This window comes from Mastigoproctus giganteus, chromosome 12, assembly GCF_048544385.1.
Source record: "Mastigoproctus giganteus isolate SK-2022 chromosome 12, ASM4854438v1, whole genome shotgun sequence".
NCBI classification, from domain to species: domain Eukaryota; kingdom Metazoa; phylum Arthropoda; class Arachnida; order Uropygi; family Thelyphonidae; genus Mastigoproctus; species Mastigoproctus giganteus.
In genome coordinates, this window is record NC_143586.1 from 112,719,255 (window position 1) to 112,744,036 (window position 24,782).

The window sequence follows — 24,782 nt, forward strand, 5'->3', positions numbered from 1 at the left end:
TTCTACCTATTGATGGAACAATGAATGCTGCACAGTAAAAAAAAAAAAAAAAAAAAAGTAAAGCTTGGAATCTTTTTTGCAAGTACCCCATTATATACAGTCTTATAAATTATAAAAAAATAAGAGCTAAAGTTTTCCCCCACATCATAAAATCAAAAAAAGGAATCCTAGGTGATGCTTGTTGCATCCACTGTTAACAGAAATACATGTAATCATGTAATTTGGAACAAAATAAAACAAATAAATGACAAATATTTTTTCTCTACCAGCTCCGAAAATACAGTGGAATGAGGAGGATATTACTACACCCAATCTAATTGCAAATGTGCTAGGTTCAAACCTCCACATATGCAGTAATCAAAAGCTATATCCCTTTTGTACTAAAAAACATTTTCAAAATGAAAGCAGCTTGGTCTCAGTACCAGCATAGAAGTAAACATCCTGACTGTAGTAGTAGTAGTGGCACATGATGCAAGAAAGCAAGTGTAGGAGCTTATGCAGCATCAGCCAAAAAAAAAAAAAAAATCACACCATTCCCTCCAAATGCCTGTCCAGTTCCTCCTTAAATTTATTTAACCTATCAACTTCTACAACGACAGATGGAAGTTTGTTCCAGCAATTAACCACCCGCTGGCTAAAGGCAAATTTCCGCACATCTATTCTACATCTGTCCTTTCTTAATTTGAACTTATGTCCCTGTAGGTTGGTAATCTGAACAAGTGGAAGGATCCCATCAGAATTCAGCGTGCTCAACCCATTCAAGGCCTTATAGACCTCAATCAGATCACCGCGCAGGTGCCTAGTCTCCAGCCACTGCAATTTGCAGAACTTAAGCCTCTCTTGGTAAGAGAATCCCTTCATTCCCCTCACCAATCGTGTTGCTCTTCTCTGTACACGCTCAAACAAATCTACATCCTTCCTAAAATGAGGCCTCCAGACCTGTACGCAGTACTCAAGGCGTGGCCTGACCATTGCCTTATACAGAGGGACAATCACCTCCTTTTCCCTGCTAGCAAAATTCCTATATATCATTGACAAAACCCCATGACCCGCCCTAGCAGCCTGTCTGCACTGCTCAGAAAACTTCATATCTGACTGCACAATTACTCCCAGGTCTTGAACTTAGAGTTGATAATGCCCCTGTTGTAGTAGGCCTGAAAACCAGGGTAGCAATGGTATAAAAGAGGTTGATAGGCTGTCCTCGTCATCTCATTAATTTGTTGAAAAGCTGAAAAGAAAGCTGCATGCCTTCCTGTGAAAATGGATAATATTTGGTGGAGATTTATTACTATCTAGAAAGATGTGCTAAAAGGAAAGTTAGATTTAAAGAGTTTCAACTAATTCATGCCACTGAAGTAAAAAGGATTTTGAAGCATATGTGCACATCTGTCTTAGGGTAAATGGTTAAGTAGGCTGGTAGAGGTGTTGTGGAAATGGGTAGTTTGAATAAATTTCAAGATGAAATAGTTAAATTTTTTTTTTTTTACTAGCTGATGTTGAATAAGCTTGCTTTCTTACATCATTTACCCCATTCATAGGGTATTGTTGTGATTCTTCCCCTTCTAATATTTTTGTGAGCAAAGAAGCCTGTGTACCTTGTACCTTTACAAGATACTTCTCGTAATCCACATTAGCTTTCCCAACCTTTTTGAATTGATTGCGCACTAAAAAAACTGTAGCTATTACCAATCCACTGCAGGATGGAAGCCTCCTCAGCAATTCATATTTAGGGAAATGGACCATAATCTGACACGCTGGTCCAGTGCAGGTTGGCAAATCAACCATATTTAGCAGTCAGGGGCTTGAACCCCTGTCTACTCAAGGAGCGTGTGCTGCTGCACTCCCACTCCTGACCACTTGGCTACAGAGGCCTGTTTGATTGTGCACTAGATAACATCTACTACAGGCTTCTGCATCAATTGATAATTTTTATGCAACCCTTGCGATCTTCTTCTTTGCCATCAATTTCATCAGTTCGTCTGATATCCATTTAGATCTAAGTCTTTTTAACAGTATCTCTTAGTCAGTATAAAAAGCCTTCTAGCTTTTATGATTACATTCCTGAATACTTCCCATTAAGAATTTACTGTTGGTAACTTCTTCAGTTAGCCCCTGCGCACAATTTAAATCTGTTTGAGACTATTTGTAGTCATCAGTCACCTTTATAAAAGCAAAAGCCCTTCCTTTGTCATTGACACCAGTTAAATCTTTAAGTAAATTTCCCATCAATACTATTCTACCTAGTTGTTCTTTTATCTGCAAATTCATGATGCATCAAGGATCACTGGTCTTCCTTTTTTTCACTCCCTGTTAAAATTCAGGGTGATTCTTGTAGTTTGACATTGCTGAAATAAAATATGGCAATCATATTGCTGTAACATCTGCCGATATTAAGAGAGATGGAATTAATGTCAAAAAGTTTCTAGTAAAATATATTTCATATATTTTAAGAATGTACAATAATATAATATTAGCATTAGTTGAGGCATATGATGCAAGAAGGCAAGCTTATAGAGTTTTAGCCAAAAAAAAAAAAAAAAAAAAAAAGGAAAAAAAAACCTTTCCATTTCACCCATCTGGTCACTCCAAATCTTTGTCTAGTTCAGCCTTAAATTTATTTAAGCTATCAACATCCACAACAACAGGTGGAAGTCTGTTCCAGCAATCAACTACCCGCTGGCTAAAGGCAAACTTCTGCCCATCTATTCTACAACTGTCTTTCCTCAATTTGAATCTATGCTTCCTCAGATTCTTAATCTGAGTAAGTGGAAGTATCCCATCAGCAGTGAGCCTGCTCAAACCATTAAAGGCCATGTACACCTCCAGATCACCTCGCAGGTGCCTAGTGCATAGGACAGGGTATGTCTGCCAGGGGCAAGGGTTGATGACGTTATAGAGCAGATATCATCTTTTAAGGGCACAAAGGATGATATTGTTGTACCCATTGGCACTAATGATATTAAGAGTAGGAGACCGGCAGAATTACTTAACAAGTACAGGTCAATGCTGAAAAAAAAGCCGTGAGCTAGGGTTGAAGTTGAAATTGAAAGTGTCTGAAATTCTGCCCAAACACGATAGGAGGAAGTATATGATGAGAACCTTGTCGATCCTTTCGGCCCTGGAGAGATTGTGCAAGGCTCAAGGGGCAGAATTTTCCTCAGCCTGATCTGTGCTTGTTAACAGCAGAGACTGCTTCTACAGGGATGGAATACACTTAAATAGAAAGGCTGCAAGAATATTTGCTGATGCTATCGAAACACAATTAGATGAGTCGGAAAACTGCTAGCTTGGGGAGGATACACAGACTAATAGATTAACAGTAGCCGCTGGCAGAGGTGAAAGTAATTCTTGCACTGCTTCTATTGAAATGAGTAGCAGCCTGGAAAGCAAAGCAATGGGGATTTCCAGGACTGCTGGGAGTCATAGTGCAACAAGTAAATACATGGGCTGTGTTAGGGTAACTAAGAGTAGAAACAGGTGCATGTATACTTGCATGTACATCAATGCTAGAAGTATAGTTAATAAATTCGATGAGCTTGAAGTGCTAGTCAAGACATCGATGATAGATATTGTTGGGATATCAGAGATGTGGTGTCACACAGACATAAGCAGTGCAGAATTGGAATTTGGAGAGTACAATGTGTACAGAAAGGATAGACAGGACAGGAAGGGAGGAGGGGTTATGCTGTTAGTTAAGAAACACACAAAATCTAAGGAAGTGCATCCAGTTGATGTTGGTGGACAATGCAATATTGAGTCTGTTTGGTGTGACATAAGCACTGAGAAAGTAAAAATGAGAGTAGGTGTGTGTTATAGGCCTAATGAATCTTATGAGTATAATGAGCAATTGTGCAGAGAAATAGAGTGGGCCTGTAACTCGGAGTGTCTTATAATAGAGAATTTTAATTTCCCAGAGATTGATTGGAATTTGTGGGTTGGTCACTCACACACTAGCAAGACTTTTGTGGATTTATTGGATGATTGTTTTTTTACAGAAGCATGTTTGGTAGGCAACTAGAGGGAGTAATACTCTTGATCTGATTATCAGTAGTGATTCTTCATGCATTAAGAATCTGCAGATAAAGGAACCACTAGGTGGCAGTGATCACAGTGTGCTGAAGTGGGATTTACTCAAAGAAGTAACTACCATCAGGAGTAAAGGGAAGGATTTTTGCTTTCGTAAAGGTGACTATGGTGATACAAGACAGTATTTAAATTCTATACGGTGGGACCAACTGATGATGTTACCAATAGCAAATTCAAAATGGGAAGCATTCAAAGAATCAATCTTGGATTAATTCTTTGATTAACCATTCATAACTTGCCACCATGGAAGCTACTAGGCTTTTCATACCAACTAAGAAATATTGTTCAAGAGTTAGGCCTAAATGGATGTTAGATGAACTAATTAGACATGTGGCAGAGGTGAAAATTGCATGGGATACATATAAATTAACTGGTGACACAGAAGCCTATGATAGATATAAGTTGGTTACAAAAGAGGTAAGGCAAGCAAAGGCAGATTATGAAAAATCTTTGGCAAAGGACGCAAAGAAAAACAGCAAAGACTTTACTTTTACTTATATAAACTCTAAAAGGAATGGAATGAATCAGATTGGTCGACTTGATACCAGTGGTGTAACTGTAGCTGATCATTCTCAGATAGCTGCCAAACTAAATGTGTATTTCGCATCTACATTCACACATGAGGAGTTATTCAAGGAGGAGTGGACCAGATGTTTATCGAACTATAGTTTGATAAACAAATGGGTGCGAGAGTACATGTGAACAGGTGAAGTTTTTACAGCTACAGCAAATACAGAAGTTTTTCCTTTTTTATTGACTTAAATTGGCATATTAATTTATTTCTTAGAGGTGCTTTATATTCCTAGTAACAATACTTTAGTTTAAATCGAATTTAGATAGAGATTTTGTAGGTTATTACTTAGTATCGGTCGGGGTATCAAATCCACTAGATGTGGACAGGTTTTGCAGCTCCCGTGAACACAAATTTTTTATTATACTTAGCAGCTTTATTTCTATAAGTAGCTTATAGACCTAGTCAAGCTCCGTGGTTTATTTTTAATTTAGATAGCATGATTTGGAAAGTAAATAATATCTCGTGTCTGTAGATTAACCGGTAAAAATGAGAGTAGGTGTGTGTGTGTTATAGGCCTAATGAATCTGATGAGTATAATGAGCAATTGTGCAGAGAAATAGAGTGGGCTAGTAAATTAGTGTCTTAAATTTGAGGATTTTATTTTCCCACATATTGACTGGAATTTGTGGGTTGGACACTTCGGTTAATCTACGGACACGAAACTTCCCACCATTGTTATACGTTACAACGTGTGCTAGCGTAAGGTTTAACGAAAAACTAGATGGCGAATATAGTAGTATCAATTAATAAATAAAATTTATGAATCTGAAAAGTATAATGAATAATATAAAAAAATGAATCTGATGAGTATAATGAGCAATTGTGCAGAGAAATAGAGTGGGCTAGTAAATTAGTGTCTTAAATTGGAGGATTTTATTTTCCCGGATATTGACTGGAATTGTGGGTTGGATACTTCGGTTAATCTACAGACATGAAACTTCCCACCATTGTTATACGATACAACGTGTGCTAGCGTAAGGTTTAACGAAAAACTAGATAGCGAGTATAGTAGTATCAATTAATCAATAAAATTTATTAATCTTATTAAATTTCATTGTCAAATGAATTGTACTTTTTTAACTAAATAAATATAGCGACCAAGTTATTACAAACTTAACATCATAAATTAATATATATAAGTTGATAGGGGATAAGAAAGTCATATAACGTAACTCGAAGATAATATTCAATACCGAAATACATATATATAGTGTTATAACTGCATTGGGATATAGGTTTAGGGTTATATTTTGTATTGATATTTTATTGAACTTGAATAGAAATCATAGTAGTAGTAGTAGTAGTGGCATGTGATGCAAGAAAGCAAATGTATGAGCTTATGCAGCATCAGCCAAAAAAAAAAAAAAAAAAATCACACCAGTCCCTCCAAATCCCTGTCCAGTTCCTCCTTAAATTTATTCAACCTATCAACTTCCACAACGACAGATGGAAGTTTGTTCCAGCAATTAACCACCCGCTGGCTAAAGGAAAATTTCTGCACATCTATTCTACATCTGTCTTTTCTTAATTTGAATTTATGCCTCCTTAGATTTGTAATCTGAACAAGTGGAAGGATCCCATCAGAATTCAGCGTGCTCAACCCATTCAAGGCCTTATATACCTCAATCAGATCACCGCGCAGGTGCCTAGTCTCCGGCCACTGCAATTTGCAGAACTTAAGCCTCTCTTGGTAAGAGGATCCCTTCATTCCCCTCACCAATCTTGTTGCCCTTCTCTGTACACGCTCAAGTAAATCTACATCCTTCCTAAAATGAGGCCTCCAGACCTGTACGCCTTGTACTCAATGAGGCCTCCAGACTTGAGTACCCCTTGTACTCAAGCCGTGGCCTGACCATTGCCTTATACAGAGGGATAATCACCTCCTTTTCCCTGCTAGCAAAATTCCTATATATCATTGACAAAACCCCATGACCTGCCCTGGCAGCCTGTCTGCATTGCTCAGAAAACTTCATATCTGCCTGCACAATTACTCCCAGGTCTTTTTCATTTTCTACCACCTTAAGTGTAGTACCACACAGTTGATATGTTTCTCTGGGGTTACTTCTACCCATATGTAGTACTTTGCATTTGTCAAGGTTAAACTTCAGTTGCCACTTCTTAGCCCATCTGCCCAAATTATCTAGATCCTGTTGCAGTAGCACACTGCCATTACTGTCATTAACAACCCTGCCAACCTTTGTATCATCTGCATACTTCGACATTAAGCCTGATATACCTTCATCAATATCCTTGATAAATATACAAAACAACAGTGGACCTAACACCGAACCCTGTGGGACTCCACTAATAACATTAGTCCAAGAAGAGCAGCACCCATTGATTACCACCCTCTGTCTCCTAGCACTTAACCATCCTTTTATCCATTGTAGCAACTTACCCTTAATACCATTCTGCTCCAATTTGTACAATAGTCTTCCATGCGCAACAGTGTCAAAAGCTTTCCTGAAATCCAAATATATGATATCAAAATTATTTTTCGCATCCAGTTCCTTTGTAACCACATCATAATATCCTATCAAATTTGTCAGACTAGACTTTCCCTTAACAAACCCATGCTGTGTCTGAATTATTGCTGCAGTCTTGTTTAGATGATCCTGCAATGCATCCTTAACCAGCGACTCCATTATTTTACCCGGAACAGAAGTTAAACTAACTGGTCTGTAATTACTCGTGTCACCCTTCGATCCCCCTTTGTGAATTGGGGATACATTTGCACATCTCCAGTCCGTGGGAACCTCCCCTGAGTCCAAGGATGCTCTCATAATTATGGCTAAGGGTTTGCTTAGTTGCTTTGCTGTCTCCTTTAATATAACTGGATAGATCCCATCCACCCCAGGTGCTTTTCTTACGTTTAACTTCAACAATTTCTCTTCCACTTTGCTCTCGGTTATTACAAAATCATTAAGTATCTTGCTACAATTTGATAACCTTCTGCCATTTTCAAACCTTAATAATTCCTCACGTGTGAATGTAGATGCAAAATACTCATTCAGTTTGTTTGCTATCTGAGCAGGATCATCAACAGTCGAACCATCGATGTCAAGTGGACCGATCAGATTCATCCCCTTCCTTTTAGTGTTTATATAAGTAAAGAAATCCTTGCTGTTTTTCTTAGCATCTTTTGCCAAGGATTTCTCGTAATCTGCTTTCGCCTGGTGAACCTCCTTTGTGACCTGATTTGCTGCTCTGGTCTGATCATGACTCAGACCAGAGCAGCAAAGCAAAAGGCTCAAACTAGTGGAAGTGCTGTGGCTCAGGAGAGAACTGAGGGCAGGCAGTTGTCCTCTGAATCACAGTCTATTGAAATGCACTGCTTGTTTGATGTTTCTGAAGCAATCAGAAACGGGACATGATATTGCCAAGGGGAATGAATGTCTTTGTGTGTGCACGTGATGTAAGGAGTGCCAGGAAATCAGGTGCCAACTCTGCATTGTTATGGGCTTATATTAGAGCTTGAAGAACAGAGTGGATGCCCTCGAAGGATATAAATTGAGGGGGCCCATCAAGCTCTCAGCTGCCCACATCAATGCCAGAGCTTGCACTTGAACATCACGCAAGACAGCAGCAATCACCAAAGCAGAACGCGCTGGTCCCAAAGAAACTAATTGTAGGTGATGCTATTATCAGGGAAACGAGGAACATATTGTGCAAAAAGGATAGGTGGAACAGGACCATGTCATCACCCTTAGCCAGAGACAAAGGTTGATGATGTTGTAGAGCAGATATCATATTTTAAGGACACAAAGAGTGATATTGTTATACACCTTGGCACTAATGATATTAAGAGTAGGAGACCGGCAGAATTACTTAACAAGTACAAGACAATGCTGGAAAAAAGCCGTGAGTTAGGGTTGAATTTGAAAGTGTCTGCAATTCTGCCCAGACACAATAGGAAGGAGTATATGATGAGAGCCTTGTCGATCAATTCAGCCCTGGAGAGATTGTGTAAGGCTCAAGGGGTAGAATTTTTCTCAGCCTGGTCTGTGCTTGTTAACAGGAGAGACTACTTCTACAGGGATGGGATAAACTTAAATAGAAAGGGTGCAAGAATATTTGCTGATGCTATCGAGGCAGAGTTAGATGGGTCGGAAAACTGCTAGCTTGGGGGGGGGATACACGGACTGATAGATTAATAGTAGCCACTGTTAGAGGTAAAAGTGATTCTTGCACTACTTCTATTGAAATGCAGTTGAGGAGGCGCCTTCGTAGCCAGGTGGGAAGGAGCAGCAGTGCGTAGCACATGCTTCTTGATTAGACCGGGGTTCGAGCCCGTCACCACCAAATACGGAGGATGCGGAAAGGTCAGGGAATGACCATCGCATATCACAGAGCAATATGGCCTTAGTTGCTAATGCTCCTAAAAACCAAAAATAACAACAACAACAGCAGTTGAGGAGCAGCCTTGAAAGCAAGGCAATGGGAATTTCCTGGACTGCTGGGAGTCATAGTGGAACAAGTAAATACATGACTGTGTTAGAGTAACTAAGAGTAGAAACGGTTGCATGTATATTTGCATGTACACCAATGCTAGGAGTATAGTTAATAAATTCAATGAGCTTAAAGACATCACAGGCAGATATTGTTGGGATATCAGAGACATGGGGGCACACGGACATAAGCATTGCAGAACTAGTATTTGGGGAGTACAATGTGTACAGAATGAACAGACAGAACAGGTAGGGAGGAGGAGTTATGCTGTTAATTAAGAAACACACAAAATCTAAAGAAGTGCATCTAATTGATGTGGGTGAACAATGCAATGTTGAGTCTGTTTGGAGTGACATAAGCACTGGGAAAGAAAAAATGAGAGTAGGTGTGTGTGTGTGTGTGTGTGTATAGGCCTAATGAATCTGATGAGTATAATGAGCAGTTGTGCAGAGAAATAGAGTGGGCTAGTAAATTAGAGTGTTTAAATTGGAGGATTTTATTTTCCCGGATATTGACTGTAATTTGTGGGATGGGCACTCACACACTAGCAAGGCTTTTGTGGGTTTATTGGATGATTGTTTTCTACAGCAGCATGTTCAGGAGGCAGTTGAGGGAGCAATACTCTTGATCAGATTATCAGTAGTGATTCTTCATGCATCAAGAATCTGCAGATAAAGGAAACCCTAGGTGGCAGTGATCACAGTGTGCTGAAGTGGGATTTACTCAAAGAGGTAACTACCATCAAGGATAAAGGGAAAGGTTTTTGCTTTCGTAAAGGTGACTACGACACCTTTGTTGGTTGGTTTTTTTTTTTTTTAGGAGCATTAGCAACTAAGGCCATATTGCTCCGGGATATGCGGTGGTCATTCCTTGACCTTTCCGCATCCTCCGTATTTGGTGGTGATGGCCGACACCTTTACAAAAGGTGTCGTAGTCACCTTTCGTAAAGTCTGAGACAGTATTCAAATTCTATACGGTGGAACCAACTGATGGTGTTACCAACAGCAAATTCAAAATGGGAAGCATTCAAAGAATTAATCTTGGAAGCTACAAGGCTTTTCATACCAAAAAAGAAATATTGTTCAAGATTTAGGCCAAAATGGATGTCAGATGAACTAATTAGACATGTGACAGAGAATAAAAATGCATGGGATACATATAAATTAAGATGGGACACAGAAACCTATGATAGATATATAATCTGGTCTGTAACCAAGTTATAAAGGAGGTTAGGCAGGCGAAGGCAGATTACGAGAAATCCTTGGCAAAGGATGCAAAAAAACAGCAAAGAGTTCTTTACTTATGTAAACTCTAGAAGGAAGGGGATGAATCAGATTGGTCCACTTGATATCGATGTTTCAACTGTTGATGGTCCTGCTCAGGTAGCTAACAAACTAAATGAATATTTTGCATCGACATTCACATATGAGGAGTTATTCAGGGAGTGCAATGCCAGAGGTGTATTCAACTCTGGCAGTAAGCTGGATAATAATCTTGTAATTATTAACTGAGAGTTATTAACTGAGAGTAAACTGGAGGAAAAATTGTTGAAGATAAACACAAGAAAGGCACCTGGATGGAATATATCCAGTTATATTAAAGGAGGAAGCAAAGGAAGTAAGCAAACCAATAGCCATAATTATGAGAGCTTCCCTGGACTCAGGGGAGGTACCTATGGAATTGGGATGTCAAATGTGACCCCAATCTTCAAAGGAGGAACAAAGGGAGACACAGGTAATTACAGACCTGTTAGTTTAACTTCTGTTCCAGTGAAATTAATGGAGGCACTGGTTAAAGAAGCAGTGCAGGATCATCTAGACAAGACTTCAGTTATAGCTCGGATATAGCACGGGTTTGTTAAGGGGATGTCTTGTCTGACTAATTTGATTGGATACTATGGTATAGTCACAAAGGCACTGGATGCAAAGAATAACTTTGATATCATATATTTGGATCTTAGAAAAGCCTGTGATACTGTTGCACCTGGAAGACTGCTGCACAAATTGGAGCAGTGTGGCATTGGAGGCAAATTGCTGCTATGGATAAAGGAATGGTTGAGTGGGAGAAGACAGATGTAGTTGTTGTTGTTTGGTTTTTAGGAGCATTAGCAACTAAGGCCATATTGCTCCGGGATATGCGGTGGTCATTCCCTGACCTTTCCGCATCTTCTGTATTTGGTGGTGACGGGCTCGAACCCCGGTCTAATCAAGAAGCGTGTGCTACACACTGCTGCTCCTTCTCACCTGGATACGGAGGCACCTGAGAGAAGACAGAGAGTGGTAATCAATGCACACTGCTCTTCGTGGACTAATGTTATTAGTGGAGTCCCTCAGGGTTCAGTGTTGGGTCCATTGTTGTTTTCTGTATTTATAAATGATATTGATGATGGTATGTCAGGCTTAATGACCAAGTTTGCAGACGATACAAAGGTTGGCAGGGTTGTTATGACACTAATGAGAGTATATTGCTGCAACAGGATCTAGAAATGTTGAGCAGATGGGCTGAAAGGTGGCAAATGAAGTTTAACGTTGACAAATGTAAAGTACTGTATATGGGAAGCAGTAATCACAGAGTAACGTATCAACTCTGTGGTACCACAATGACAGTGGTAGAGAATGAAAAGATCCTGTGGTAATTGTGCAGGCAGATATGAAGTTTTCTGAGCTGTGCAGATGGTCTGCAAGAGTACGGTGTATTTTCAATGATATACAGGAATTTTTCTAGTAGGGATAAGGAGGTGATTATCCCCTTGTATAAGGCAATGGTCAGGCCACACCTTGAGTACTGTATACAGGTCTGGAGGCCTCATTTTAAGAAGAATGTATTGCTGTTGAAATGAGTATGGAGAAGGGCAACAAGATTAGCGAATGAAACAAAGGGTTGCTCTTACAAAGAAAGGCTTCTTAAGTTTTTCAAATTACAGTGTCTGGAGACTAGGCACCTGTGAGGTGATCTGATTGAGGTGTATAAAGTCTTGAATGGTTTGAGCATGCTCATTGCGAATGGGACTCTTCCTCTTGCTCAGAATAATCACATGAGAGAGAGGGCAGAAATTCAAATTGAGGAAAAACTGTTGTAGGATAGATGTGCTGAAGTTTGCCTTTAGCCAGCGGGTGGTTGATTGCTGGAGCAAACTTCCATCTGTTGTTGTTGTAGAAGTTGATAGCTTAAATACATCGATTCAAGGCAGATCTTGGCAAACATTTGGGCGAGTGGATGGGTGAAAGGGTTTTCTTTTTTTTTTTTTTTGGCTGATGCTATATAAGCTTGCTTTCTTGTATTGCGTGCCTTTGCTAATGCTAACAGGAGTTATATGAGTTTGTAATCTAAGAGCTGTTGTTGTTGTTTGTTATTTGGTTTTTAGGAGCATTAGCAACTAAGGCCATATTGCTCCGGGATATGCGGTGGTCATTCCCTGACCTTTCCACATCTTCCGTATTTGGTGGTGATGGGCTCGAACCCGGTATAATCAAGAAGCTTGTGCTACGCACTGCTGCTGCTGCTGCTCCTTCCCACCTGGCTACGGAGGCACCTGAAAATCTAAGAGCAAAGTGGAGGAGAGATTGTTGAAGATAAACATAAGAACGGCATCTGAGGTGGATGCGATCGATTCAGTTATATTAATAGATACAAAGGAAGTAAGCAAACCCTTAACCCTAATTATGAGAGCATCCTTGGACTCGGGGGAAGTCCCCACGAACTGGAGATGTGCAAATGTATCCCCAGTTCACAAAGGAAATCAAAGGGTAACACAAATAATTACTGACCTGTCAGTTTAATTTCTATTCCAGCGAAAAATCACTGGTTAAATAAGCATTGCAGGGTCATTTAGACAAGTCTGCACCAAAAATAATTGCAAAAAATAATTTCGATATCATATACTTCGATTACAGGAAAGCTTTTGATGTGGTTGCACATAGACGACTACTGTACAAATTGGAGCAGTGTGGCATTAGAGGCAAATTGCTGCTATGGATGAAGGGATGGTTGAATGGGAGAAGACAGAGAGTGGTAATCAATGGACACTACTCTTCGTGGAGTAATATTATTAGTGGAGTCCCCCAGGGTTCAGTATTGGATCCTTTGTTGTTTTCTGTATTCATTAATGATATTGGTGATGGTATATCAGGCTTAATGTGAAAGTTTGCAGATGATACAAAGGGTGGCAGGATTGTTAATAACAGTAATGACAGTATGGTGCTGCAACAGGATCTTGAAAAGTTGGGTAGATGGGCTGAGAAGTGGCAACTGAAGTTTAACATTGACAAATGCAAAATACTGCCTATGGGTAGCAGTAACACCAATGAAATGTACCAACTATGTGGTATTACACTCAGGGCTGTAGAGAATGAAAGAAACATTGGGATAATTGTGCAGTCAGATGTGAAAATTTTCTGATCAGTGCAGTCAGGGTGCCAGAGTAGGTCATGGCGTCTCTTCAATGATATACAGGAATTTTGCGAGCAGGAATAAGGAGGTGAATATCCCCTTGTATAAGGCAATTGTCAGGCCACACCTTGTGTACTACATACAGGTGTGGAAGCCTCATTTTAGGAAGGATGTAGAGTTGCTAGAACGAGTACAGAGAAGGGCAACAAGACTGGTGAAGGAAACAAAGGAGGTGCTCTTGTGAAGAAAGGCTTAAGTTCTGCAAGTTTCAGCTTCTGGAGACTAAGCACCTTGAGGCGATCTGATCGAGGTGTGTATATTGGACTGAGCAGGCTTACTGCTGATGGGATTCTTTCTCTTGCTCAGATTACAGACCTGCGGGGACATAGATTCAAACTTACGAAAGGCAGTTTTAGAACCCCAGAGGTTCACATCTGGTGAGTATGTGCTTGGCACACCCAGGGTCCTGAGGTGGATATCTTCATTCTTCTCTTTCTTGGTGATTCCCTTTTGACTGACTCTCTCTCTCTCTCTCTCTCTCTCTCTCTCTCTCTCTCTCTCTCTCTCTCTCTCTCTCTCTCTCTCTTACGGTAACTCAGGAATTTTTTTTTTGGCTTGTGCAGCATAAGCCTCAGGCTTCTTTGCACCATATAGCTGATGATAATAATAATAAATAGATGTGCAGAAGTTTGCCTTTACCCAGCAGGTGGTTGATTGTTGGAACAAAGTTCCATCTGTTGTTGTAGAAGTTGATAGCCTAAATAAATTGAAGGCAGGACTAGACAAATATTTGGAATTAAGGGATCTGTGAAATTTGAAGTTTTTTTTTTTTTTTTGTCTAATGCTTTATAAGCTTGCTTTCTTGAATCATGTGCCTCTACTAATGCTAATACTGAATAGTAGATATGCTGAATATATTTTATTATATTAAATGCCAGTACTGATTTACAGAATTTTTCTCCACAACAGTAGTTTTTTGTTGGCTGTATGTTTTTGTTCTGGGTCATTTTGAAATGTGTATTTTACTCTTAACAGTAGATTCTGTTTAAAAATAGAGCCTGCTTGATCTTTATGTGGTAAGCCCAACATTATAAAATGTTTCAAGGAAAATGTAGACTAGTCAAAAATCAATTATAATTCATCATCTAAATGTTATTCGTTGTGTATTACTCTCTGCATTATATGAACTTTAGTAGAGTTTAGTATTCCAAGTAGAATTCTGTACTTTGCTATTCATTATAAATATTATTTTAGACAGGTACTGGTGCATTTCTTTCTGCACTTCCTTCAGCAGCAGTTCCAAAAATTGCATGTGGAAAGGTATAGTTAAATTTAACATGTTTGAATTGTTGACTTCATTTTTTTATTTTGTTTTTATTTGAATGATAAGAAGAAATTTCTTCATTAGTAATGTTTTAAAATATTGAAATCAGAAACAGTCAATAGCTGCTTTGTTAAAAATATTAAATAAAATAAATTTGAAGTTTCCATGTTTAAAAAATATATGCCCCTCCTTACTAAGTAATATAACTTTTCTATATTGTTGCTAACACTGAAATGCATTGTAATTATTATCACTTTTATATTCACCAAATACGGAGGATGCAGAAAGGTCAGGGAATGACCACCACATATCCCCGGAGCAATATGGCCTTAATTGCTAATGCTCCTAAAAAAAAACCAAAAAACAAACAATGACTTTTATATTAATGTATTATAAAACTTTGATAAGGTTTAAAATATTTAAAAATAAAAGTTTTCCTGCCATTATTTTTTTCATGATATAATTTTTTTATTTCCTTTCCGGGAAAGAGAATAAATATGTAATTAATTGTGAGGCCGTGTTACACAGTTGCGTTGCTGGGGGGCTGAAGCAAATAATTCTTTTACACAATCTCTAGTTTTTATTTCAAAACTCAAGCAAAGTTGAATGAATATTATAATATTATGTACTTGTATTATCAGACCCATTTATAACATTTATAACTGAATGGGACAGTAGGAGAAGGGGGAATTATCTATGTAAATAAAACTAGCTTAGCTCAATAGGACATACCTGCAAACAAAGGCCACATTACTTAGAGTGGATGCAATTGAGAGGAGATGCAACCTACTGGACACTGGTAACGTATAGATCACAAGAGACAAGCATTATTATTGGAATGTGTCAAACGTTAGCTAGTTGATACTTAATGTGAAAGTAAAGGAGGACAAGTTATTACGTCCAAAACATGTGATGGGAACATTTGAATGTGATTGAAAATGTTATAAATGGAGGCATTTCAGTTGGCGATCATATCCATATGGACTGTACTTGTTAACAAGAGAGACTGCTTCTACAGGGATGGGATACACTTAATAGAAAAGATACAAGAATATTTGCTGATGCTATCGAGGCAGTGTTAGGTGGGTCGGAAAACTGCTAGCTTGGGGAGATACAAAGACTAATAGATTAAAAGTAGCCACTGGCAGAGGTGAAAGTGATTCTTGAACTGCTTCTATTGGAATGAGCAGAAGCCTGAAAAACAAGATGCAGGATATTTCAGAGACTGCTGGGAGTCATTGCGGTACAAGTAAACACATGGGTTGGGTTAGGGTAGCTAAGAATAGAAACAGGTGCCGGTGTACTTGCATGTACACCAATGCTACGAGTTTGGTAAATAAATTTGATGAATTTGAGGTATTGCTCAAAGCATCAAAGGCAGATATATTGTTGGGATATCAGAGACATGGTGTCACAGAGATATAAGGAATGCAGAACTGGAATTTGGGGAGAACAACATCTACAGAAAGGATAGGAAGGGAGGAGGGGTTATGCTATTAGTTAAGAAACACATAAAATCCAAGGAAGTTTCAGCCAGTCAACATCGCTGAACAGTGCAGTGTCGAGTCAGTTGGTGGGACATAAGCATTGGGGCCACCTCCATAGCCAGGTGGGCAGGAGCAGCAGTGCATAGCACATGCTTTTTGATTAGACTGGGGTTCAAGCCCGTAGGGTTGTCAAGGACACTACTGACACTATGCTGCTACAACAGGATCTGGAAAGGTTGAGCAGATGGGCTGAGAGGTGGCAAATGAAGTTTAACATTGACAAATGTAAAGTACTACATATGGGTAACAGCAACCCCCAGAGCAACGTATCAACTCTGTGGTACTACAATGACAGTGGTAGAGAATGAAAGGGACCTGCGGGTAATTGTGCAGGCAGATATGAAGTTCTCTGAGCAGTGCAGATGGGCTGCAAGAGTAGCTCATGGTGTCTTGTCAATGATATACAGGAATTTTTCTAGAAGGGATAAGGAGGTAATTATTCCCTTGTATAAGGCAATGGTAAAGCCACACCTTGCGTACTGTAAACAGGTCTGGAGGCCTCATTTCAAGAAGGATGTAGAGCTGCTGGAACGAGTACAGAGAAGGGCAAAAAGATTAGTGAATGGAACAAAGGGGTACTCTTACGAAGAAAGGGTTAAGTTTTGCAAATTTCAGTGTCTGGAGACTAGGCACCAGCGAGGTGATCTGATAGAGGTGAAGCCTTGAATGGTTTGAGCATGCTAAATGCTGATGGGATTCTTCCTCTTGCTCAGAATAATCACCTGAGAGGGCATAAATTCAAATTGAGAAAAGACAGATGTAGGATAGAAGTGCAGAAATTTGCCTTTAGCCAGCGGATAGTTGGTTGCTGGAACAGACTTCCATCCGTTGTCGTGGAAGTTGATAGCCTAAATAAATTTAAGGCTCAGCTGGACAGGTATTTCGAATGAACGGAGGGGTGAAGTGGGTTACTTTTTTTTTGGCTGATGCTGCATAAGCTTGCTTTCTTGCATCATATGCCTCTACTAATGCTAATGCTAATATTGGAGGGAGAAAAAGGAAAAAAGTTAGAAATTTCTGTTGATGTGATTGTCAGGTTGATGACAATTTTATATTTTTGCCTAGCATAATGCCCAACAGCTGCAGCACATTTCCTGTGCCTATGATTTCATTATCATTTATTCAGTAACTCATTACTGAATAAATGTTCTTATATTCCAACATACTGAATAGTAGATACAGTCAGTCCTCGTATAACACGTGTTTACACTACACGAATTCGATCATACACGATTTATAAATAGGGGAACGATATCTTATATACCAAACGGCCTCCGTAGCCGAGTGGGCAGGAGCGGGAGTGCAGTAGCATACGCTCTTTGAGTAGACCGGGGTTCAAGCCCCTGACTGCTGAATACGGTCGATCTGCCAACCCGCACTGGACCAGCGTGGCAGATTATGGTCCATTTCCCTCAGCATGAATTGTTGAGGAGGCTTCCACCCTGCAGTGGGTTGATAATGGCTGCACTTTACTTTACTTTTTATCTTATATACCACGAACCGAATTCGCTTATGCACGATTCGCCTTTGTGTTTACAAGAAATGGCAGTCGAACACGGAATCGCCCCAACTGAACGCAACACGATAGGAATGAAGAGAAGATTCTGAAAATGTATTTATGTGTTTTATATCAGTGAAGGGGAAACACATTTCACCATAATAACATTAAAATCAACACAATTCCAGCTATCGGTATTATCGCAAATGCAATTAGATTGAGTTTACTACCAGTTTATAACAAATTCCACTAGCAGAAACACAACTAGAAATTGTTTTTATTGTTTTATGGTAGTAACCCCTAGAAATGTGCTTTATTAAAATGTGAAGTGTTAATAGTGTCCCTGCCTTTATGGTGTTGTATATTCAGTTGCTACACGCGCGCAGCTTTGTTTATGTGTATCAAGGGTGCCTCCTCGTTTTTTAATTGTGCTTTATTCCCTAAAAATGAGTAAAATACTTAAAAGGTGTGAAAAGGAAGCATCCTGGTGAAGACACTGGAGATTCAGAGAGAAAAAGAAAAGCAATATCGATAAACAGAGGCGGACTGGGTCAAAAATTCTTACACGAGAAAATTTTGTAGTGGTCTCATACTAGCGTTTATGGCCAAAATCACACCGGCCTCCGGCCCACCAGGATTTCCCCAGGAAGGCTTATGGCCAGTACGCCTCTGTCGATAGAGAAAAAATATGAAATGGTGAAACGCTTTGAGCAAAATGAAAGACCATGTGATATTGCACTTGCTACAGACCTAAATGAGGCAACCCCAAGAATTACAAAGAATGCAGAGAAAATAAAATCAACTCAAAGTGTAATTTAAATCCATTAGATTAAGACACAAAGAATTGGAAGAGATGGAACCGCTGTCATCTGTTTGGATAGAAAAATCAAACAAAAAAAAATTTGCTTACGATAGAAGCAAAAGCATTAGCAATATTTTATTACGTAATAGTCGTAATAAAATACGTAAGTACTTTATTACGATTATTTATTGTGTTTTGTAATGTTTTGGTTACAAATGTGTGTTCAATCTTGGGTGGCCGGCACCTAACCCTATTTTTCCATAGGGCCTGCTGTTTATATTGCACGATATTGCATTGCACGAGGGTTTCTAGGAACACAACTATCTTGCTATACGAGGACTGACTGTATGCTGAATAGATTTTATTATATTAAAGGCCAGTCCTGATTTACAGAATTTTGCTCCACAACAGTATTTTTTTTGTTGATAGGATTATTTGAACCCAATGTGGACATCTCTCTCTCTCTCTCTCTGTCTCTTGCAGGAAAATTTCTAGTGGTCTGCATGAACATTCACCAATGGATCCAGTACCCTGGCACAGAATAGTCAAATTTTCTGTTTATACAAAACAGGGAAGTCCTCAAAGAGAATTCTGCAGCTGTAGAGAAGTAAAATTTTGGGATCTATATTGAAAGCTGAGCAGCAAATCTCAGAGACAATAACTGACACCACAGTACCTTCACACTGAGTGCAAGATAGCTATAGAAAGTAGTTATACTGCTGACATAGCTCCTCTTTCAAAACTGAAGTTGAAACTGTAAGTTATAAAACATCTGTGCTCAATTTTTCATCTAAAATTTTGAGTAATGAAACCTGTAATAAATATGCAAATCTTACTTGAAAAAATTCCATTAATGCTTCATTAAGAATGAAAGGAAAGAACAGAAATAAGAGTCAGAGTGTGTTATAGGCTTAATGACTCGAATGAGTATAATGAACAGTTGTACAGAGAAATAGAGTGGGCTAGTAAATCAGAATGTCTTATAATGGGGGATTTTGACTGGAACTTGTGGGTTGGTCACTCACATACACACTAGTAAGACTTTTGTGGATTTATTGGATGATTGTTTTCTGCAGCAGCATGTTCGAGAGGCAACCAGAGAGGGTAATACTCTTGATCTGGTTATCAGCAGTGATCATTCGAGTATTAAGAATTTGCAGATAAAGGAGCCACTAGGTGGCAGTGATCACAGTGTACTGATGTGGGATTTACTTAAAGATATAATTACCATCAGGGGTAAAGGAAAGGGTTTTTGCTTTCGTAAAGGTGAGTGCAGTGGTCTCAGACAGTTTTTAAATTCTGTACAGTGGGAAGCATTCAAGGAATTAATCGTGGATACTACAAAAAGTTTCATACCTATTATGAAATATTGTTCAAGGTTTAGGCCTAAATGGTTATGAAATGAACTAATGAGACTCGTGACAGAGAAGAAAAATGCTTGGGATGAATATAAATTATCAAGCAACTCAGAAGCCTATGGCAGATATAAGCTAATCTGTAATCAGGTCACAAAGGCGGTTAGGCAGGCAAAAGCAGATTATGAGAAATCTTTGGCAAAAGATACTAAGAAAAGCAGCAAGGATTTCTTTACTTATATAAACTCTAAAAGGAAGAGGATTATTCTAATTGGTCCACTGGATAGTGATGGTTTGGCTGTTGATGATCCTGCTCAGATAGCAAACAAACTGAATGAGTATTTTGCATCTACATTCATACATGAGGAGTTATTAAGCTTTGCAAATGGCAGAAGGTTATCAAATTGTAGCATTGTGCTTAATGATTTTGTAATAAATGAGAGCAAAGTGGAGGAGAAATTGTTGAAGTTAAACATAAGAAAGGCACCTGGGGTGGATGGGATCTATCCAGTTATATGTTATCTATCCAGTTATCCAGTTATCTATCCAGGTGGCGGCAAAGCAACTAAGCAAACCCTTAGCCATAATTATGAAAGCATCCTTGGACTCAGAGGAGGTCCCCATGGACTGGAGATGTGCAAATGTATCCCCAATTCACAAAGGGAGATCGAAGGGTGACACGAGTAATTACAGACCAGTTAGTTTAACTTCTGTTCCGGGTAAAATAATGGAGTCACTAGTTAAAGATGCTTTGCAAGATCATCTAGACAAGACTGCAGCAATAATTCAGACACAGCATGGGTTTGTTAAGGGAAAGTCTTGTCTGACAAATTTGAAAGGATGTTATCATGTGGTTACAAAGGGACTGGATGCAAAAAATAATTTTGATATCATATATTTGTATTTCAAGAAAGCTTTTGACACTGTTGTGCATGGAAGACTATTGTACAAATTGGAGTAGAATGGTATTAAGGGTAAGTTGCTACAATGGATAAAAGAATGGTTGAGTGGGAGAAGACAGAGGGTGGTAATTAATGGATTATTTGCCATATGGTGCAAGGAAGCTTGAGGCTTATGCTGCACCGGCTGAAAAAAAAAAAAAAAAAAATTCTTTGTTACCCTGAGCGAAAGAGAGAGAGAGAGAGAGAAGTAGAAAGGAATCACCAAGAAAGAGAAGAATGATGATATCCAGCTCAGGACTCTGGGTGTGCCAAGCCCATACTCACCAGATGTGAGCCCCTGGGGGTGGATGCTGCTCTTCGTGGACTAATGTTATTAGTGGAGTCCCACAGGGTTCGGTTTTGGGTCCACTGTTGTTTTGTATATTTATCAGTGATATTGATGAAGGTATATCAGGCTTAGTGTCGAAGTTTGCAGATGATACCAAAGTTGGTAGGGTTGTTAATGACTGTAATTGCAGTGTGCTACTGCAACAGGATCTAGATAATTTGGGCAGGTGGGCTAAGAAGTGGCAACTGAAGTTTAACCTTGACAAATGCAAAGTACTGCATATGGGTAGAAGTAACCCGAAAGAAACATACTGTAGTACCGTACAGTTGTACTACACCATAAGTGTAGTACAACTGTGTGGTACTACACTTATGGTGGTAGAAAATGAAAAAGACCTGGGAGTAATTGTGCAGTCAGATATGAAGATTTCTGAGCAATGCAGACAGGATGCCAGGGCAGGTCATGGGGTTTTGTCAATGATATATAGGAATTTTGCCAGCAGTGAGAAGGAGATGTTTGTCCCTCTGTATAAGGCAATGGTCAGGCTGCACCTTGAGTACTGCATACAAGTCTGGAGGCCTCATTTGAGGAAGGATGTACATTTAATTGAGTGTGTACAGAGAAGAGAGGAATGAAGGGACCCTCTTACCAAGAGAGGCTTAAGTTCTGCAAATTGCAGTGGCTGGAGACTAGGCACCTGCACGGCGATCTGATTGAGGTGTATAAGGCCTTGAATGAGTTGAGCACGCTGAATTCTGATGGGATCCTTCCACTTGTTCAGATTACAAACCTAAGGGGGCATAAATTCAAATTAAGAAAAGATAGATGTAGAATAGATGTGCAGAAATTTGCTTTTAGCCAGTGGGTGGTTAATTGCTGGAACAAACTTCCATCTGTCGTTGTGGAAGTTGATAGGTTAAATAAATTTAAGGAAGAACTGGACAGGCATTTGGAGGGAATGGCGTGATTTTTTTTTTTTTTTTTTTTTTTTTTTTTTATTGGCTGTTGCTGCCATAAGCTGATACACTTGCTTTCTTGCATCACATGCCACTACTACTACTTCTTCAATTCAATTTTAAATGATGAAATAAAAATATTAAAATAGAAAAAAAAAATGCCAATAAGCAGGACTAAGTGCTTTTAAAAAGCTTTATTTTTCAACTAGCATGACAATAAGGGAGAGGTATAAATAAAAAAAAGTAGATGTCTATTCCTGATGAAACATCGAATGTTTATCTAAAAGAGAGGGCTTGTAAACTTTAGACTCCCGGTTCCAAGTTTTTTTTTTTTTTTTTTTTGCTGATGCTACATAAGCTTGCTTTCTTGCATCATATGCCTCTATTAATGCTAATGCTAAAGTGTTAGTGTTTTTTAATAAGTTATAACTGTGGATTATAATAATTTTTATGACACTGGTTTGAGAGAAACCATTATTCTCATAAAAATACACTTTTTTTTCAAAATAGTAGTAAGCAGTTCTAAACAAAATTTATCACAGCCTTATTGACAGTGAAAAGGTACACAAGAGTCTGGTTACAACAGCAATTTTTTTACACAGTACATTTCCAAAATTAATAAAATGATGAGATAGGTATATAAATGTTATTGGTGATCATGTCTCTCCAGCGATACTCATGTTGACAGATATAAATGCTATTTTTTATGTTGAAAATAGAATTAGATAGTATGAACCAGAGTTGTGATGCCCAATATGTTCTACGTTGATATCAATATTTGTAAAATAATAAGAGAAGTTAACCTCAATATAATTTTTTTCTTTAAATTCTTTTAATTAATTTTCTTATTTTTAATTGTGTTAAATTGATTTTTAATTGTTAAATTGAGTTTTATTGTGTTAAATTGAGTTTTAATTATTTTTTAAACTATTTTTACTCTAATGTAAGTTTTTCGATTTTTTTCGTTTTAATTTCTAGAGAGTATCTTACGAAAGTGTTATATGTACTATATTGAGGTTAACTTCTCTTATTATTTTACAAACGTTGAAAATAGAAGTAGTTTCCTACTTTTGTTTTTAACTTTGTGACTTGCTAATCCCTGCTCCCACATACTTAAAAAATACATTAGCATTAGCAAGATGTGGCCTGACCAATGACTTATACAAGGGATTAATCACCTCCTTATCCCTGCTACAAAATTCCTGTAGACTGTCTGCACTGCTCAAAATTCCTACTCTTGCAGACTGTCTGCACTGCTCAGAAAACTTCATATTCTCTTCACAATTACTCCCAGGTCCTTTTCATTTTCTACCACCTTCAGTGTAGTACCACACAGTTGATATGTTACTGCTACCCATATGTAGTACTTTACATTTGTCAATGTTAAACTTCAGTTGCCACCTCTCAACCCATCTGCTCAACTTTTCTATATCCTGTTGCAGTAGTGTACTGTCATTAGTGTGATTAACAACCCTGCCAACTTTCGTATCGTCTGCAAACTTAGACATTAGCATTAGTAGAGGCATACGATGCAAGAAAGCAACCTTAACATTATACCTGATATACCATCATCAGTATCATTATTAAATACAGAAAACAAAAATGAACCCAACGCTGAACCCTGGGGGACTCCATGAAGAGCAGTGTCCATTGATTACCACTCTCTGTCTTCTCCCACTCAACCATCCCTTTATCCATAGCAGAAATTTGCCTCCAGTGCCATACTGCTCCAATTTATGCAGCAGGCTTCCATGTGCAACAGTATCAGAAGCCTTCTTAAGATCCAAGTATATGATATCAAAATATTCTTTGCATCCAGTTCTTTTGTAATCACATCATAGTATCCATTCAAATTGGTCAGACATGACTTCCCCTTAACAAACCCATGCTGTGACTGAACTATAACTGAAGTCTTGCCTAGTTGACCCTGCAGTGCTTCTTTAACCAGTGCCTCCATTACTTTCCCTGGAACAGAAGTTAAACTACCAGGTCTGTAATTATTTGTTTCACCCTTTGATCCTCCTTTATGAATCAGGACCTCCCCTGAGTCCAAGGAAGCTCTCATAATTATGGCTAAGGGTTTGCTTTCTTCCTTTGCTGCCTCCTTTAATATAACTGGATAGATCCGATCCACCCCGGGTATCTTCCTTATGTTTATCTTCAACAATTTCTCCTCCACTTTGCTCTGAGTTATTACAAAATCATTTAGCTCACTGCCAGAGTTTGCTTCACCTCTGGCATTGCCCTTCCTGAATAACTCCTCGTGTGTGAATGTAGATGCAAAATACTCTAGTTTGTTAGCCACCTGAGCAGGATCATCAACAGTTGAACCATCAGTATGCAGTGGACCAATCTGATTCATCCCTTTCCTTCTAGAGTTTACATAGGTAAAGAACTCTTTTCTGTTTTTCTTTGCATCCTTTGCCAAGGATTTCTCATAATCTGCCTTTGCCTGCCTAACCTTCTTTGTGACCTGATTGCAGACCAGCTTATATCTACCATAGGCTTCACTGTCACCTGTTAATTTATATGTATCCCATGCATTTTTCTTCTCTGCACATGTCTCATTAGT

The 24,782-nt window shown here is 38.8% G+C and overlaps 1 protein-coding gene across 5 annotated transcripts in view; it reads left to right on the forward strand.

Moving 5' to 3' along the window:
- LOC150077345 (C2 domain-containing protein 5) overlaps nucleotides 1-24,782 on the forward strand; it is a 992,151-nt gene that overhangs the window by 639,621 nt on the left and 327,748 nt on the right. For 4 of the 5 annotated variants that reach the window (XM_090386765.1, XM_090386767.1, XM_090386764.1 and 1 more), the window contains exon 20: nucleotides 14,753-14,818. The exons of the other annotated variant lie outside the window; for it this stretch is intronic. In XM_090386765.1, coding sequence (XP_090242891.1) covers nucleotides 14,753-14,818 — 66 coding nt within the window. The remainder of the gene's footprint in view (nucleotides 1-14,752; nucleotides 14,819-24,782) is intronic. 5 annotated transcript variants of the gene reach the window in all.